This window comes from Panthera pardus, unplaced genomic scaffold, assembly GCF_024362965.1.
Source record: "Panthera pardus isolate Hobbes unplaced genomic scaffold, ASM2436296v1 HiC_scaffold_7, whole genome shotgun sequence".
NCBI lineage: Eukaryota > Metazoa > Chordata > Mammalia > Carnivora > Felidae > Panthera > Panthera pardus.
The window spans coordinates 48494924-48514474 of record NW_026527002.1 but is presented as its reverse complement, the minus strand read 5'-3'; the positions used below and the strand labels follow the sequence as shown (position 1 = coordinate 48514474).

Here is a 19551-nt window from a genome sequence, read left to right as displayed (position 1 = left end):
TTTATTTATTTTTGAGACAGAGACAGCATGAATGGGGGAGGTCAGAGAGAGAGGGAGACAGAGAATCTGAAACAGGATCCAGGCTCTGAGCTGTCAGCACAGAGCCCGACGCGGGGCTCGAACTCACAAACTGCGAGATCATGACCTGAGCCGAAGCCAGACTCTTAACCCACTGAGCCACCCAGGTGCCCCTCCTGCATCAGTCTTTTCACTTGCTCAGTAGCGAGAACAGGTTTTGTTTCATTTTGAGAGAGAGAGCACACACACAAGCAGGGGAGGGGCAGAGAGAGGAAGAGTGGGAATCCCGAGGAGACGCCATGCTCAGCACGAAGCCCAGTGCAGGGCTCAACGTCACTACTGTGAGATCACGACCTGAGCTGAAATCAAGAGCTGGATGCTTAACTGACCGAACCACCCAGGTGCCCTTAAGAACAGGTTTTTATGTTTTTCAGCTGTCTTCAAGGCGTCCTTCCAGGGTAGCCAGACTCTGCCCTGCCGCCCAAGGCTCCCTCCTCCCAGTTTTGGATGTGTCCCGCACCCCTTTCCTGGTCTTGGCTTCATCAAGAAGGCAGTTGGACCTCTCAGGGTCTGCACGGCGGGCCTGGAGAGCCTTGCCCAGAGTCTGAGGACCAGTGACAAAGAGGCAGTGATGACTGTCAGTCGAGGAAACACAGTCCTCCTGTTTTGTTTTACTGTCGTTTTTATTTGCCCGCAGCCTGCCAGCAAGGTCAGCTCTAGAAACACAGCGGTCCATTCTCCTCCACTTGGAGCCTGTGCTAAGAGAGGTGCCTGAACGGGGCTGCATGTGCCAGCAAGGGTTTTTGCCAGTGGTCAACTTTGTTTACCGCCTCTGGAGGTTTCTGTTTTATGAAAGTCTTCACGGGGACCACTGAACTGGCCATTTGGAAGGAATGAAACCGCTAGGGGAGCTTGTACTTTACTGCTGAAGTTCTCCAGATAACGTCTAAAATCTATGTATTCAAATTTCCATATTTCCTGGCAGTGAAATGAATTAGATCTTAGAATAGGCCCCCAAGAAAATAAACCCACAAACTAGCCAGTTTTACCTTAGTTAGCACCTTGGAAAATAAGATGAAGAAAATATTAAGATCTATTATTTTCTTTTGGGGTTAGGAACTTTTCTGAATCTGTTGATTTTGTGCCTCTTCTCTCAACATATTCTAAATGTAATTCATATGTAAATTTATACACATAGGTATTAACTGTCCAGTTTAATGGACTCTTTGCACTTAATGTCAAAACCTAGTCTAAGTGAGGGGCGCCTGGGTGGCTCAGTCGGTTAAGCGTCCGATTTCGGCTCAGGTCACCATCTCACAGCTCATGAGTTCGAGCCCCGCGTCGGGCTCTGTGCTGACAGCTCAGAGCCTGGAGTCTGTTTCAGATTCTGTGTCTCCCTCTCTCTCTGACCTCCCCCATTCATGCTGTCTCTGTCTCAAAAATAAATAAACGTTAAAAAAAAAAATTTAAAAAAAAAACCTAGTCTAAGTGAACCAAATAAGTAGGGAATATTTGTAATAATGATAATGTAAGTGAAGATGAACCACGGCACGAGTTTGGAGTAAACGATGTATCTGAAAAACTTCCTTTGAGATGTTTCTGTCAAAAACTTAAGTAGATTCTCTCTCCCTCACCCCTCCTTCTCTGGCGGACAATTAGAAAAACCCGTTCTTAGAAGTGTTTTCTGGAGGTCTCTTTTCTCCTTTTAGGGATGGAAAATAAAAGTCTCAGATTTGGCTGCTAAAATGTATGCATTTTGGCATCATATTTTCATTTCTAACTAGTATTTACCACTCGCAGTCCTTTCTCCTTTTCCTCTCATCCTACTTCCTTTCCTACGGCTCCCTTTTGCTCCCCTGCCCCTTGAGGTGTCCACAAGACTCCTAGGTCACTTTCCCCTACTGCTGAGTCGCGGGTGCCAATGTTTTTGGAGAAGTTTGGATCAACCTTTTAATCTTTTCTCGTCTGCTCTCTTCATTGACTCGAGGCTACTAGGAGTTAATGAAAGGCTGATTCTTCTGCACATACCGATCACAGTGGCCACTGTTAGAAACCCTGAGCATCTGGAACTTTAAGTCTTTGACTCCTGCTGGGGGCAGTGAGGTTTTAAAGATTATGCTTTCCATAAGTAACAGCAAGGCATCTGGGAGTTGTTAAAAATTCTATCTTTCCTTTCTTGAGAGTACCAGTCAGTGCCTGCCTTGGCAACATTAGAACTTTCCAGCAGCACCTGGAAGAGCCCACTAGTGGCATATTTCTGAGAAGTAAGGAAACGCTAAAACTGGGATTTCGATGATAGGTGGCAATTACAAGCTGGTTTTGGTCTAGTTTTTCGAGGAAAGTCTAGGAGAGATTCCTCCACTGCCATAAATAGCCTAGCAGACGGATCCCAACAGATGCGCCGTCTTTCTGAAAGACAGCATTCCATAAAATCCTATTGAGGATTTGTGGCTGATAGTCAAGGTGAAATGCTGCTTTCTCGTGTCTTTTCTGCTGTTGAGGTTAGCTGCATGTTGCCCGTGCCAATATTGTAACTGTAAGTACGAGTAAACTATGGAATTTAGGTCAATTTTCTCGGTCAAAAAACACCATGTAATTCGTGTTCGTATAAAACTAATATCACTGCTTCTGAAGCCACAGGCTCTTTTTGCATCACAGACGGGTCTCATGAAAAAGAGAAACTGCTGTTTTCTTTTGAATTAGATGATGGTCTTGCAGTTGGCTGTTAGAAAAGAATGATTACAACGTTTAAGCTTACCGATTACAAATATGTTCATGGTTGGGAAGTCATTTAGAATGTAGGTAGGTACAGCTGTACATTTTTATCTTCAATCACTAGCGAATCAAATCTAGCAGTATATTAAATGCTACACCATGATCACTTTGGGTTATCCAAAGAATGAAATTATATTAGGAAATTTGTTTTACTACATTAGTTTTGTACCTGGAAACATTGCTGGCCAGGTACTGACTCGAGGTGTTTCTGCCGCCTCCCGGGCACACGCTTTTTAGACTGCTTTTCGCAGCCTCCCTTGCAGGTCGGTGTGCATCCGTGCCTGAGTTCTGGCAAATGGAATGCAGCTGGAAATGATACGTGCCGCTTTCCGCTCTGACCCAGAACAATTTTCTTGTGCAACCAGTTACCCTCTCTTCCTCCACCTACTGGCCGGGTGCAGACGGTCCTGCAAAGCATCTGCAGCCCTAACAGATGGCTGTGTCACAAGATGGAAGTGGTCGGTCCTTGAACAATCCGTTGGAAGGCTACCTCAAGAACATTTGCGCCTGTCACGTGAATAACGGTTTAAAAAACTTCTTTTAACATTTATTTTTGAGAGAGAACGGGAGAGAGACAGAGCACAAGCAGGGGAGGGGCAGAGAGAGAGGGAGACGCAGGATCCGAAGCAGGCTCCAGGCTCTGAGCTGTCAGCACAGAGCCCGACATGGGGTTCGAGCCCACAAACTGTGAGATCATGACCTGAGCCGAAGTCGGACACTTAAGTGACTGAGCCACCCAGGCGCCCCTGAATAACAGTTTCTTAAGCTACTAAGATTTTGAGGATTGTTTGTTACAGCAGTTAGGCTACCTTGGCTAACACCGACAGCAAAAAGCATTCAATAAAATTCAGCACCTACTGCTGATTTGAAAAAGTTGTCAGAATAGGATTCATTATTAACTCATTAAAAAAGATCTAACTTCTCTCAAATGCCAACATTGGTTTTTTAATTTTATTTATTTGGAGAGAGAGACAGCGGGGGGAGGGGCAGAGAGAGAATGCCAAGCAGGCTCCATGCTGTCAACGCAGAGTCCGACACGGGGCGCGGACTCCCAGATAGTGAGATCGTGACCTGAACCGAAACCAAGAGTCGGACGCTTAACCGACTGAGCCGCCCAGGTGCCCCAACCAACACTGTTCTTAATGATGAGATACTGTAGACATTTTCATTAAAATAAGACAAGGATGCCTGCTGCTACCACTATTAACAATAAGAGGATCCCAGTTCAAGCTAATAGATGAGAAATAAAATTACCGTTGAGATGAAAAGATCATCTACATTGAAAACCCAGGAAAAATCACCTACAAAATTATTAGAGTGACTAAGATACTAATGGTCACCCATTACACAATCGATATTAAAAATTCATGTTTTTATATGATCTTTAAAAATTCTATATCTGCAAATATACACAAAAGAATCATAAAACCGGAAGATCCTATTTTAAAATAACAGATAGGAGCATCTGGATGGCTCAGTAGGCTAGGCATCCAACTCTTGATTTCAGCCCAAGTCGTGATCTCACGGTTCTTGAGATCAAGCCCTGCATTCGGTTCTGTGCTGACAGCATGGAGCCTGCTTGGGATTCTCTCTCCCTCTCTCTGCCCCTGCCTCTCTCTCTGCCCCTGCCTCTCTCTCTGCCCCTGCCTCTCTCTCTGCCCCTGCCTCTCTCTCTGCCCCTGCCTCTCTCTCTGCCCCTGCCTCTCTCTCTGCCCCTGTCTCTCTCTCTGCCCCTGTCTCTCTCTCTGCCCCTGTCTCTCTGCCCGTCTCTCTCTCTCTCTCTCTCTCTCTCTCTCTCTCTCTTACACTTTCTCACACTCTCACTCTCACACACGCCCCCCCCCACACACTTAAAGAACATTTCACTGAATTGAATGTGTTAACTAAAGCCTGTGCTTTATTCAGATCCCCTTAGTTTTTATCTCAGATCCTTTTTCTTGGATATCACATTACATTCAGTCACCATGTCTCCTTAGGCATCTCTGGACCGTGACAGTTTCTGACTTTGTTTTTGACGATAGCTTTGAGTGCTGGTCAGGTATTTTGGAAAATGTCCATCTGCTGGGACTTGTTTGCTCTTCTCACGAGACTGAAGTTACGGGTTTAGGGGAGGAAGATCACGGAGGTCAGGAGCCATTTCCATCACGTTGTATGAAGGGTACCTACTCTCAACATGCCCGACTACGGATGTTGACTTCTGTTACGTGGCTGAGGTGTTTTGTCAAGTTTCTCTGTGAAAGTTAGTCTTCCCCAGCCCCATTTCCTGCTGTGTTCTTTGGAAGGAAGTCACTACGTGCTGCCCAGGCTTAAGGAGGGGAGATTTATACTGCACCCCATGGATGGAGTATCTACATAAATCAGTTTGATAAGTACTTGGGAACATGATTCCCGGATCATATGATAAGACCAGTTTGGCTGTGTGGAGAAACTGTTTCCCAACGTGGCTGTACCATTTTGCATTCCCAGTAGCAATGAATGAGAGTTCCTTGTCGCTCTGTATCCTTACCAAAATTGATATTGTCAATTTTTTTCCAGCCATTCTAGTAGGTGTGTAATGGGGTCTTGTTTTTCCTTGCTGATACAATTTAGAGAGAAAGGGGGGAGGGGCAGAGAGAGAGAGAATCACAAGCAGGCCCTGTGCTGTCAGTGCGAACCACGAGACCATGACCTGAGCTGAAATCAAGAGTCAGACGCTCAGTTGACTGAGCCACCCAGGCTCCCCTCCTTACTGATATTTTTAAATTCTAAGAGATTAACAAATCCATGCCTGGTAATTCTGGGGTACCTCTGGGTCTTCTTCTCTTGTCTGATGCCCGTGCCAATTCTTATTCATGTGTTGTTGTTGTACGCCTACTTATGTTTGATGACACGACGAATATTGTATTTGAAAAAGTATTTATAGAGCACATAGAATGACATTTCTTCCTCCAGGCAAGATTCTATTTGCTTCTGCCTGGTGCCTGAGGGGACTGCTAATCCGGAACTACTTCTTCTAAATCCAGGGCAATCTAGTCCACCCACGTAACTTGGAGCAGGGCTGCTTTCCTTCACACTTACTTCTAGGAAATATCCCGCTGAAGTCACAATTCTAAATGCAGTGTGGTGTGCAGACACCCTTTCCCTTGGACCCCAGTGCGCTGGGGCTGGTAATAACCATCCAATCACTGAATGTTCCCTGGGTGAAAGAGGCTCCAATGGTTGGGGTTGGCAGTGTGAATCTCCTTCTTCTGCCACATCTTAGCCTGGCGACTCCTCACTTATTTTTTAAAATGTTTTAAGCACGATACTGTTTTATTCCCCACTGCCAGGAGTGAAAGCAGGGTCCTGGGTTCCCTTTGCTTCACCCCATCCTTCAGATCTCACACTGGCTTTAAAAGGTTATGGTAAATATGGCTGTATAATGTATATTCTGGAAAGAAATTGTAACAGATGAAAAATAGTCCTGTCTTCTCTTCCAGTTTAAAAAAAAAAAAAAAGCTTCCAAGTTATTAATCATGGGGCCACTGATCTGAAAAATTCTACCACTTTCAGGGTCAGGATCACTAAAACTAATCACACAATCCTCCATAATCTCTCAAAGAAAATTTTATTGCTGGAAAGACATACAATGTTTTTGTATACAAAGTTCAAAAATGTGGAAAAGTTAATATTTACATTTTCCATACAGTACATGATAATCTTTTTATGCTTTAATAGAATGCTAAATAGAAAAAACCCAGAAGCATCAGAAAACCTTAAGGTATAACACTTAATTTGAAAACAAAAATTAGGAAAAATATTTAATATTTTAAAGTATGTAATATACATTTTGTTTATCAGGACTACATTTTCTCCCCCATTTGATTGGCACTAATATTGCTAAACACACTTTTAAATGTTCGGCAAAATCCTATGTAAGTGCAGAAATGACATCTACGTAATGTCTGAGAAAGATACTATATAAACTTTAGTATTCTAAAAGTTAAAAAAAAAAAGTTAAAAAAAGTATAAGCAACTGTAAATAGTCATAAATATACAATCTTGAGTGGGCATAAAACTTTTTTTTTTTTAAAGAAAATCAATTGCACTTGGCTTAAATTCTAAAAGAGTAACATTTCATCTAATCCTTTAGAACATGTTATTTAAAACTGTAGAAGGATCAGTGAGCAGCATAACATAATCAACGGTGGATGTCAAGCACCTTATCTTAGAGGCACAGCAGATGTATGAAGTTCCTAGAGCAAGACTCTCTAAAATTCACACAGGGAAGATAAGGTGGAATAAGCGGACTTTTAAAGGTGAATTCCCACGACGACACCTTCTGGTGTGTCAAATATTTTTTATACTGTAAAAGAATACTATTTTTCAATTTTCTTAGAAACTCAGTGTAAAGGCTACCAAAGCAGTGTTAAAATACCGAGTAACATAAAAATATTTGAACAGCTGTTCCAGGATTTCTAAGAAAAGTTCAAATACATATAAACTTATTTTCAAATATATAAAAAAGATACAAAGATAAGTTTTAAATACTTCAGCAAAGAAATATCTTGATTTCATACCATAAAGGTAAAACAGCATATAGTACACATCTTAAAATACTTTTAGCAAGAGGAGAATCTTCGTAAATAGAAAAAGAAGATTCCTCTAACTCCCTCCTCGCACACAACTTAAAAAAAATATTATTAACCTGCACATTTCCGCTTTCTGGGTACATTGCCATCGCTAACCTCTGTGCGAAACAAATCCCCTAATTCTCGGAATCCATCGTTTCCAGTGTAACAGTAGGCAAGGTAGCTGTCAGTGCAAGAGAAAAGAAGAGTGGTGTTGATAAGACAGCGTGCTGTCCGCTCCAGTGTCACATGAATCCACTTCTCGGCGATGGGATCGCCTGTTTTTCAAGTATCGGAGTGACCGCCAGCGGCCTGCTCTTTTCCACCTCCCGAAGCTGAGTGAACGAGCAGGGACGTGGAGCCTTTCAGGCTGCCTGGCTCCGAAGAACCTGGGACCTGCAAGCCACTGCTCTGCACCGGGCCGGTCTCGGGGACCTCACTTTTTGGAGTCACCCTAGGTAAAAAGACGAAAGCTGACACACACACAGACCAGAGCACAACTGTGATGCCCGATGTCCTTACAGCTGCTACCCACTTTCCACGACTTTTATTCCCAACCAGTATCCTCCTTGATCAGAGGACAGTTAACTACAACTGTGTGTGTGTACTCTAACACCTCAAAACACGTTTACTTCATGTTCAAATACAATTTTCGCCAACTTCAGAAACTGCATTAAGGACCACCCGGGCACGAACCGGACGTGGCGTATCGTGGGGAATACAACTCATAAGACAGGATCCTGCTCTCCGTTTAGCAATATTTTCCTCATTTCCCACCATGGGTGAGATGTTGTGCAATTCCAACACAAAGATGAACTGGACCTCAGCTCTGCCTTTGAGGAATTTACAAATCGAGTGGAGTTTTAAAGGCACATGTCTAACTATATCCAGCATGCAAAAGCTGTCACAGGAACACAAGGCACATCTGGTCTAGTTTGGGAGGGTGAGGTGAGAAACCTGGAGACCTAAAAGTACTTAGCTGTCAGCATTCTGGCTAATTCGATATTTACCTGTGTTTGGATCACCAGTGACCGTTTGGAAAAATTCATTAAAGATAATGTCAACGTCCTTTCATGTCCAGAAAATAAAAAACCTTTTATAATCATCTTCACATAAAATGACAAATGCCTTTTAGGACTGTCCTACAGTACTGATTAAAACTTAATAGCCTGTATTTCAGAAGGATGGTAAACATTTACCTACACATACATGCGATCCTTAACAATTTACCACAGAAATGAACATTCCTACTTGAACAACATTCACGAAGGCTCTCTTCAAAGCTGAGAATTAAAGTATCAAACAGCACGTTTATAGGCGGAACCCAAACTTCCTTGGATGAAGCGTACGGACGCACCATCTCCTTTCCAGATGCGCTACGCTCTAATAAAAACATATATAATGCAGTATTCAAAATAGTCCTGATTGAAGATCGCAAAATCAAAGCTCACCTTCCTTCGCTCCGCGTACTTTCGGATACACTGATCTTATCATTCCCGTTGCCTGCCCGGCCTTTCCCGTCAGCCTGTTCTCCACAGAGTTTGGAGCTGGATGCTGCTGGGGAGGCAGGATCCCCACAGTCCCGTTCTCTTGATCTGGGGGTGCTCGCTCCATCTGCTCTCACCTCCCTCACTGATGTTTCCGGGGAGGTTTGTATTTCTGTCAAAGTTTCTTGTCCTAAGTAATCGTGGTCCGTGATCGCTACTGCGGAAGTGCCGTGATTGGCCGTGGCACCTGTGCTCGTCCCCATGGATTTGGAAATGACCTTCAGCTTGTGTGAACTTGGTTTGTAGTGCTTCTTTTTGTGTTTAACTTTAGAATTGTGCTTTAAGAAGAACTCACACGACTCCTGTAGTACTCTTCGACTTTCACTGATTGGACTGAGAGAAACCAAGGAGAGGGTTGAGTTGGTAAGTGTTAAGCGTTACATAGTAGAAACCAAAAAGTGTATCCTATCTTGTGCCAAAAAACCCTAATCGGTCAAGTTAAGAATTCTAAATGATTTATACTTGTAAAATCTGGGATTATAAATACTAGGAGATAGAAATAGATTGTCATGAAGTGAACTCTTTTGTGCATACGTTGTTAGTTGCCTTTGTCAGCATAAATAGATTGGCAAGGAATTAGGCAAAATCAAAGGATGAGGGCCAGGAAACTTACAGCAGCATAAAGTAGGAGACTATCTGTGTATCACATATAAATACGTCAAATATAAAAGTAAACCAGAGGAGAAAGGACGTAGAATATAATTAATGGTCGTTGTTAAATTCAATGATTTGCTTTCTAACAATAAAGCTAGCAAGTTATAATGAAGTGAGTGTGAGTATATGAATACAGGATAGATGTGTCATAACAGTGCAAAAAAATTAAGTCCAGTTAAATGCAATTTTCAGACTTCAAAACTTAGAAAAGATCTATAGTTCTGAAAATTTTACCACAAAAAAAGTTTATTAAACCAATGGGGAACAGTTTAAAAAACTCTCTAGTACATTGTTGACAGGAGAGAGTGTACATTGTATATAACTAAAACGAACTCATAAATATAAGTCTACTATCCTGTTATACTATGTAAGTTTAAAATTTTACCATCTTGAGGCAAATAAGTGACATTTTAAGGTGATACTGTGTATAATAAAATTTAAAAGTAGTAAATAATGATCATATAATATATTTGAATCATACTTTATAGATTTCCTTACATATATTTGATCCCACTTAGCCTTTTATCACTGATTTTGAAAAATTACTTAAAATGCTGCACCCAAAATAATCCAGTGATAACAGTTATAATATTAAATATAAGCCAGGGAAAGAAAATGCACAGTTTACACATCTTTCATACTTCAACAGAATACTACAGGCCAAAGACTATTAATAACGGGTGCCAAAATAAAGTAGAGCTCTCCACGAAAAAGATTTCCAAACTTGAAACAACAGTTGATATAATGAAACGCCAGTACGATGAGGACTTGAATAGTCCCTTGGTATTTGTTCTACTTAAAACAACATCAGATAATTCAATAGGTTCTTACTCTCTCTTGCGATTTCGTCTAAAAAACCCTGCCCACTCCGTGCATGTCTTTTTGCTTCCAACCCAGAAGACCGCAGAGATGCCAACAATTAATGTCATCAGATATTTTATCATAAATAAAGCCAATTCTGGTCGAGTTTCTGTTCTGGCCTACAAAAAAGTGAATAATAAAAATGTCAGTGATACATTCAGACTGGAGAGCAGTCTATATAGTCAATGTAAAACTTGAACAAAATATAAATCTTCGGTCTGTTTTAGTATAGAACATTTGACATAGCATAATATAATGAACAGTGCTACTTTAAGTATAATACATTCTTCACTGAAGTTCTGAATATAGAACTTTCATCTGGGTATCAAAATATATAGCCAGAAAGGAAAAAAACACCTAAATATATTTAGGAAGAATATCCGAAATCTTGGTTTGATTTCCCAGCATTTTCCACCTCTAACTATAGCAGCCTCTTATAATTGCCAAAATATTTGGCTCTAAGTATTTATCTACTTTCTTTTATTATAGTCTACCAAAAAATTATACTGAAACCATTGGAACAACATACTATTATAGAGTATGCATTGTTGATGTTTGTTATAAAAATTTGGTTGGTTGGAGTGAAATAAGTATCTGTATAATACAGTAAAATAAGTTCTGTTTTTGTAAGCGTATACTAAACAAAAAATGATACGATAATATGATCAAATTAAATATACCCAAATATAACATGATCATATACCCAAATATAATATGATCAAATTAAAAATCCCCAAATAAGGTTCCCACCGCTGAAGAATGAAAAGCAGCTCCCAAATCAGAAGTTACTTCTCTTTTTTTCCCTGTGACAGACTCGTTCTTCTGTTTCCGTTCCTCATTATTATTAATCTGCCTTTGCAACCAAATTTACTTTTTAGAAGAGTAGCTAGAGGAGGCACTTTACTACTGTAAACAAAGCCTACACTTGAGGAAAGAACTCTTGAGACACTGACCCCAGTTTCAACTGATGCACAGGGAATCATCCCCTCTGTCTACTGGATTTTCTTATCTGAAATCTAATGTCATGTTCATGATTAGTTCGAGTGTATTTCCAGGGAACATTCTCTATGTTAAAATTAAACAGTGAACTAATACAAATGCTCTCTTACCTGATAAGGACACGGGATGTGGTACTGACGACAGTGGTCAGAGACCCAAGTTATCTCCCAGGTCATCCTGTTCACTTGCTCATAGACATAACATCCGAGAAGTGTCACTAATGGTACAAGATACAGGCCACTAAAGACTCCAATTCGAATCATAAATTTTTTTAGTTTCTCTTGGTTCCGGCCATCATGTTGTATAACTTGTCGAACATGATTTAAGGAAATAATGCCAGCTAAAAGAAGAGACAGCCCAACAAACACACAAAAGCACAATGGCAAGAGCACAAAGTAGCGAGAAGCATCCAGGTCATATAGGCCGACAAAGCAAACGCCACTAATGTTGTCTCCTTCAACTTTGTTCATAGCAAGAAGCATAACAGTCAGAAAACCTGGTATTCCCCACGCAACAGCATGAAACCACACCGCTTTTTGTTCAATGGCTTCACAACTCCATTTTCTTCCTGCAGCTAAGAACCAAGTAATGGTAAGTATCACCCACCATACGGTGCCAGCCATTGTGAAAAAATACAAAAACATAAAGAGAACAGTGCAAGCCTTATTCTGAGATCCTAGAACTACTGTGTCACCGAGTTCTAGCTTCTCATCTGCCTTATTGCAGGCTGTGCGATTGCCTAGCAAGAATCCTATAAAGTACATCAGAGAGACAATGCTGTAACAGACAGAGTAATATATAATTGGTCTCTCTGGGTATCTGAATCTTTTAACATCAATTAAGAAAGTAAGGAATGTGAACAGGGTTGCACAAAGACAAAATATTGAAACTATTCCGATAAAACTTTTTGCGAACTCTAGCTCATCACTTTTAAAATACATGTTAGGGCACGGAGGTGCACACTGGTCAATTCCCAGAAACTTATAGCCTTGTCCCCCAGAAGTCTTAAGATGCCTGGGACACCAAAATCCAATGTCTCTTTGGACTTGCTCTGTTTTCTTCTGAGGACCAAGAAACTGTGTGTGTGGATCAAAAGTTACAGGAACAGTCTCATCACAGTATTGCAATCTGTAAAAATTATAAAAATTAATATATAATTAAATAAATTAAATATATAGAGTCAACATTTTGACCGATTCACTATTTTAATGTATGCTTTCCAACTATAAAATATTCCCTTACTCAAAAAACAATTTTTATTTTTTAAACTTTATTTTAAAGGAAGCTCTACACCCAAGGTTGGGCATGAACTCACAACCTGAGATCAAGAGCTGCATACTCCACCAACTGAGCCAGGCAGGTGCCTCTAACTAGTAATTTTTAAGTAATTTCTCCTTCTAAGACTAAATATTTAAGAAAGCATTTATCCTAAAAACAAGGAATTTATCTTAGTTAGCAGCCTCAAGACAGAAAAGTGCTGGGGCACCTGGGTAGCTCAGTCGATTAAGTGTCCAACTCTGGATGTTGGCTCAGGACACGATCTGACGATTTGTGAGTTTGAGCCCATGTTAGGTTCTGCACCGACAGCATGGAGCCTGCTTGGGGTTCTCTCTCCCCCTCTCTTTCTGCCCCTTTCCTGCTTGTGCGTACTCTCTTTCTCAAATAACCTTAAAAAAAAAAAGTGCTGGCTTGTCTGTGTACAGCATTTGGAGTATAAGTCTTGGGGAAAGTCACTTTTTTTTAGTGCCTACAGGTAAAGTAGATCAGCCATAGAACTAAGGGGATAGCAGCTAAAACTGGCTGAAACTAGCCCCTTCTGTTTTCAGGACTGACAGGGTAGAGTTCTCTCACATCACCGTTTTGTTTCAGTTTGGCTGTTTTTGTTTCTGTTTTTTTAATGTTTATTTTTGAGAGAGAGAGTGCAAGTGGGGTACGGGCAGAGAGAGAGGGAGACACAGAATCTGAAGCAGGCTCTAGGCTCTGAGCTGTCAGCACATAGCCTGATGCGGGGCTTGCTTAACCAGCTGAGCCACGCAGGCACCCGGCTGTTTTTTTTAATTGAAGTATAGCTGACATACAATATTATGAGTTGCAGATGTATAACCCAGTGATTCGACATTTGTATACATTGAGAAATGGTCACCACAATAAGTCTAGTTACCATCTGTCACCTTATAAAGTTAACACAATGTTACTATATTCCCCATGCTGTACATTCTATCCCCATGACATGTTTATTTTCTAACTGGACGTTTGTACTCCTTGCCTCCCTCGTTTATGGGCAGACCAGAGTGATACACAGGTATATTTCTATTTTGTGTAACACTTTATCACTCAGTAGAGTATCTACACACCAGTATTAATTGGGAGGATCTATATGGTTTAAAAATGAGTGGGAGTTTTTAACAAGGAAATAATTTATGTATTTTATTTTACTTTACTTTTTAAAAGATTTTATTTTTAAGTAATCTCTATACCCAACGTGGGGCTTGAATTCACAACCCCAAGATCAAGAGTTGCGCACTCCATGGGCTGAGCCATGTTAAACAAGAAAACATTTAAAATACTCTTTAGATAAAAGTAGAAAATAATATGTATGCCCATAAAAAGAACACATATATCTACCAGCATTTCAAAACTTATTATGTCAATTTTGCTTTATATCTTTTAAAATAAAACAATAGAACATTAGAGATCGGGTGGGACCCCTTTCTGGTCCTATTCTTTCTTCCCAGAAATACTCATCACCACAAGTTCAGTTTTCATTCTCTTTGTGAATTTAAAAAAGTTTTTTACTATGTTATTTTCTAACCATAATGTTACATAGTATTATTTGGCAGGTTTGAATTTTATATAAATGATATCATGCTGTATATATCCTATCTTAGCATCCTTTTTTTTACTGAACACTGTAATTTTTGGATTTATCTGTGTTTACAGATATGGATCAACCATTAATTTTGTCAACTGTATAGTAGTAGTTTAATGTGTACGTATGCCACAGTTTACATTTATTACATTCTTCTACAATGGACTTTCATTTTTTCCATTTTTTAAAAAATTAGGAATAATGTAGTAATCAATATTCTTGTGTATGGTTCCTTGTTTCTGTAAACGTTTCTATAGAAGGGGACCACCTACAGTGTAAGGTATGAACATCCTCAACTTTGTATGATCAAGTGTTCTTAAAAACAATTATGCATCTACTGGAAGTATATGACTTCCACAAAGGTTCTATACTTTATTCTACAGATAAAGAAACAAAAATGTAGACACAGCTTCCTCCCCAGCTTTATAATGCCAAGTCTCATTGTATCCATAGAATATTTCAAATTAATGATCCCCCAATGTCTACAGAATAAGAGACCAAAGTAATTAATGAAGGTCAATGAGTAAAAAGGTCACTGAATTGATAATAAGTTCATTCCCTCCCAGTTTGGGTCAAAGGCACCATTACATGTTCTCATACAACTGTGTACTTCTCTGTTGTATCTAGCATGGTTATAATTTTATACTTATTACTGTAATTATTTGATTACTATCTGTTCCTTCCACCCCAAAGTTCCCACTGTAAGTCTGTTTTTGCTCACCATTGTGTCCAAAACACTTATCACCCATTAAGTGTGCAATATACATTTTTGAAATAAATAATGAAAGCCTGTCACAAACATTCTGGAAAACTAACACCAACATTAAAATATCATTGGAAGCTTTCAGTTGAAAACATGACTTACCTATCACATTCAAGTTCTTCAGGCCATCGGATACCAAAAGTGTCAATTAACTTTTTGCAATCAGAATATACTTTCTCACAAGATTTACGACAAGGTGGAACCACACGAATTTGTTCTGTACAGGTTGGTACAAAAGCTTTGCAAAGGAAAGTTTCAACATTTGGTGAACATTCCAAATTTGCAAGAGGAAGAAAAAGCTATTAAGGAAAACAACAAGATAAGGTTAGAAAACATTTTAAGAGCCAGTGAATGGAATTCATTTACTATTTAAAGTATATACCTTTTCACTTATACTCCAAAAGAATCTTTGCCTCACTCTCAATACAGTATAACTTTTTTCACTTTTATTTATTTATTTAAAGTAATCTTTGTGCCCAATATGGGGTTCAAATTCACGACCCGAGATAAAGAGTGAACCAACTGAACTAGCCAGGTACCCCTCAATATAATCAAACTTTAAGGAGATAATTTCAAGTTAGTCTGTTAGACTTATGAATCCTTCATATACAATGGAATATTACTTTATTTAATTATACATTTTTCAGGAAGACATGCTAAGTCAAAGCAAATCAAAAGCATGAGTTGATTGCTACGTGAAATAAACTACAATATTCAATTTATAAGCATATGCTGAATCCCTTAACACTGTACTGAGCACTCTAGAAAATGAAGGAATGTTTGGGGCGGAGCATGAAAAAGGCATGAGGATCACTAGAGTGTGTACATGCAGGGCAAGAAGCTCAGTGTGGCTAGAACACAAGGTCAAACAGTGGCATTAAGTGTAGAGAGTGAGGTTGGAGAGGTACACTGGGCCTGATCCTGGAAAGCACAAATAGCCTGCTAAATTGCCTGGCCCGGATTTTCAAATCCAGGAATGAAATCCTATCGGAGAATTTTAAGCAGGGAGTATCTCTAGAGTCTGTCAACTTATGTAACTTTTCTGTGTTTTAGTTTCTTCACCTGTAAAATGGCAGTAATAATAGTACCTGTCACGTAAGATTGTTATGAGTACTGAGTTAATAAATATAAAGCACTTCGAACAGTGTCTGGCATATAGTGAGCACTCAATAAACATTAGTTACTGTGAAGATTACACTTTATAAGAATGCAGATGGGTTCTGGATAAACCTGCACATTAACCACATTATGTTTGCCTCCTTTCTCTCCTCATGGTTCCTCACTAAAATTATAATGAAGAATAAAAGGTTCTAACCCATTAGTACATGAACAGGAGAGACTACACTAGCAGATCTGACTTTTCCCAAGAATAAAAGCAAAACAAAAAAGAAAGCCCCAACCTTCCAAGACAGAAAGCTATTACAGGAGTGAAAAGTGATTTAATGGGATTCGGGGTGGACTACAAAATAGGAGTGGAGGGATTCAGATGACAATGAGTGGATGTGCCCTAAAGATTCTGAGAGTCTCAGTTCTTGGAAGTAGCAAGTAGCACAAAAGGCCAATATTGTAGGACTGTTTACTAATCAATTTCTCTCCATGCCATCCCAACTCCAACCCCTACCCCAGAAGCCAGATGACTACTGCATTCTACCAGAAGAAATGGAGCTAGAGATGTTCTAACTTGGGGTTTCAGTCACAGAGCCGGGCAGGGATATGGCACAAGGTGAAAAGAGGGGGACTGAATAACTATCTACAGAAACATGGAGCCCTCATCTTGTTCCTGTTCTGTTCAGGCACATACCCATCATCCCCATTCTTTGAAAAAACTCAATGATTTTGAAGAGCTCTACATAATGACAAAAAGCCAGTCAACTTTGAGCTCACCCTACTATGAAGCTCACCATTCGTGCACACGGACCTTTTTAGTGTCCCACACACGTACAACTGGGCAGCCAAGGATCATCAGGCATTTGAAGAAAGCCTCCCATATCAAAAACAGACCAAAACAAGCAAGCAGATCATTGAATATTTGAAGGAAAGAGAGATTATGCAGGGAAGAAAGGAAAATAAATCACAAAACAAAAACTTAAGTATCTTAAGTGAGAAGTTATTGCATCCATTTAAAAAGAATAGCATGGGGGCGCCTGGGTGGCGCAGTCGGTTAAGCATCCGACTTCAGCCAGGTCACGACCTCGCGGTCCGTGAGTTCGAGCCCCGCGTCAGGCTCTGGGCTGATGGCTCGGAGCCTGGAGCCTGTTTCCGATTCTGTGTCTCCCTCTCTCTCTGCCCCTCCCCCGTTCATGCTCTGTCTCTCTCTGTCCCAAAAATAAATAAAAAAAAAAAGTTGAAAAAATAAATAAAAAGAATAGCATGCTATGGAAAATTAAGACAGCTCAAATAAAAAAACTCTACAGAAGGACTAGAAGTTAAGCTGAGGGAAGAGATGGACAATCGGAGAGAAAATCCTCCCAATCAGAGGATCGGTCCAAGTGTCCAACACATTACCACAGGAGTTCTAGAAAGAACAACAGGGAAAAGGGGAGTGTAGATGATAATCAAATGAAGAATATAAGACCATTTCTCAGAACAGAAGGGTACTAGCTCCCAAACTGAAAAAGCTGGCATCACACTGCAATCTCACTACTAAAACATTTCTGGACCAAAACTTCAGTCAATTAACTTTCTTTTACAGAGATCTCTCTCACATTCTCCTCTCTTTCAACATCCCAATTCCAAACCTATGCTTCAGTGATTATCCCATCACACAAACTTGTTCTATTATCTCCCACTATAAACACAACACAACAAAACAGTATCTTTCCTTGACTCCACATCCCAATCCCCATCCACTCATTATTTTTCTGTTCTCCTTTATAGAAAAACTCCTCAAAATAGTTCTCTTGACTTTCTCCAATTCTGCTCTTCCCATTCCCTCTTGAGCCCTCTCTCCAACCATCCTCATGCTTCAGTGAAACTGCTTGTCATGGCCACCAATAAACTCCATGTTGTCAAATCCAATAGTCAATTCTGAGTCCTCATCCTACTCAGCTCTCAAGAGAGTTTTACATAATGGATCCTGCCCTCCTCCTGAGATACTTTTCTCAACTGGCTTCTAGAATACGAATTCTCCTGGATTCCTACCTATTTATTGCTGTTCTTTTTCTGATCTTCCATTTCCCAATTCTAAATATTGAAGTGCTCCAGAGCTCAATCCTCAGACCTCTATCTCATCTATACTCACTCCTCAGGGGAAACTCATCCTGAACCATGGTGTTCATTACCAACTATGCATGAAGGACTGCCACCATTATCTCCAGAGTCATCTCTCCTGTGAACCCTTGAGTTGATGGCCATCTGCCTCCTGGAGAATTTCACTCAGCTCTCAATCCGCATCTCAAACCCACCATGTCCAAAACATAACCCTAAACAATCCCTCACCTCAGTCTTCCCTGCCTCAGTAAGGTGGTGCCACCATTCACCAAGTTGCTCTGGCCAAGGATCTAAAGATTCATCCTTTACTCCTCTCTTTCTCTCACCCCATATGCAATCCAGCAGCAAATCCTATTGGTTCTCCCTACAAGATCTATTTCAAATCTGACCATTTCTCACTATGACTAAGTTACTATGTCTAAACCACTATATCTTGCACCTAAGCTACTGAAATATTTTCCTAATAGTCTCACTAGTTAACATTCTTACAAATCTCACAGTTAATTTCCATTCAGATCCACACTCCAACCAATGTGATTTTTTAAAATGTAAGTTTGTCCTTGTTCAAAAGACTCTATCAGAATAAATTCGAGAGTCTTTATCAAGTCCTGTGAGGCCTTAAATTTCATGGGACACTGTGGAGGAAGAGTCTTCTAGGTGAAGAGAAGAGCAAATATAAATTTGTAGCCTGACTCCTGGCTACAAATCCACCTTCCTACCATTCTTTTCCTCATTTCCTACCACTCTTTCTCTTATTCACTCCATTGTCACCAAATTGGCCTTTTGCTTCTCATCATTCCATGTATACTTATGCTTAAGAATCTTTATATTTGCTGGGGCGCCTGGGTGGCTCAGTCGGTTAAGCGTCCGACTTCGGCTCAGGTCATGATCTTGCGGTTCGTGAGTTCAAGCCCCGCGTCAGGCTCTGTGCTGACAGCTCAGAGCCTGGAGCCTGTTTCAGATTCTGTGTCTCCCTCTCTCTCTCTGACCCTCCCCCATTCATGCTCTGTCTCTCTCTGTCTCAAAAATAAACGTTAAAAAAAAAAAATTAATCTTTATATTTGCTGTTCCCCTCACATAGAGCACTCTTCCTCCACAAAGTCCCATGACTCGTGTCCTCATTTGATTTTCTGCATAACTGTCACCTCAGAGCACCATTCTCTGCCCACCCTGTGTAAAAAATGATCCTGCCATTCTCTGCTCCATTATTGTTTTGTATTTCTTTATAGTCCTTATCACTATCTGACATTTCATTAAATATTAGTT

The 19551-nt window shown here is 40.3% G+C and overlaps 1 protein-coding gene across 2 annotated transcripts in view; it reads right to left on the bottom strand.

The window, feature by feature from the left end:
- Positions 1–6363: 6363 nt before the first annotated feature.
- Positions 6364–19551, bottom strand: part of FZD6 (frizzled class receptor 6) — a 43828-nt gene continuing 30640 nt past the window's right edge. For both annotated transcript variants that reach the window (XM_019467938.2, XM_053896136.1), the window contains exons 3-7: positions 15178–15374; positions 11554–12571; positions 10415–10563; positions 8834–9262; positions 6364–7836 (exon numbers count right to left, since the gene is read on the bottom strand). In XM_019467938.2, the coding sequence (XP_019323483.1) occupies positions 7668–7836; positions 8834–9262; positions 10415–10563; positions 11554–12571; positions 15178–15374 (1962 nt within the window). In that variant the 3' untranslated portion in view covers positions 6364–7667. The remainder of the gene's footprint in view (positions 7837–8833; positions 9263–10414; positions 10564–11553; positions 12572–15177; positions 15375–19551) is intronic.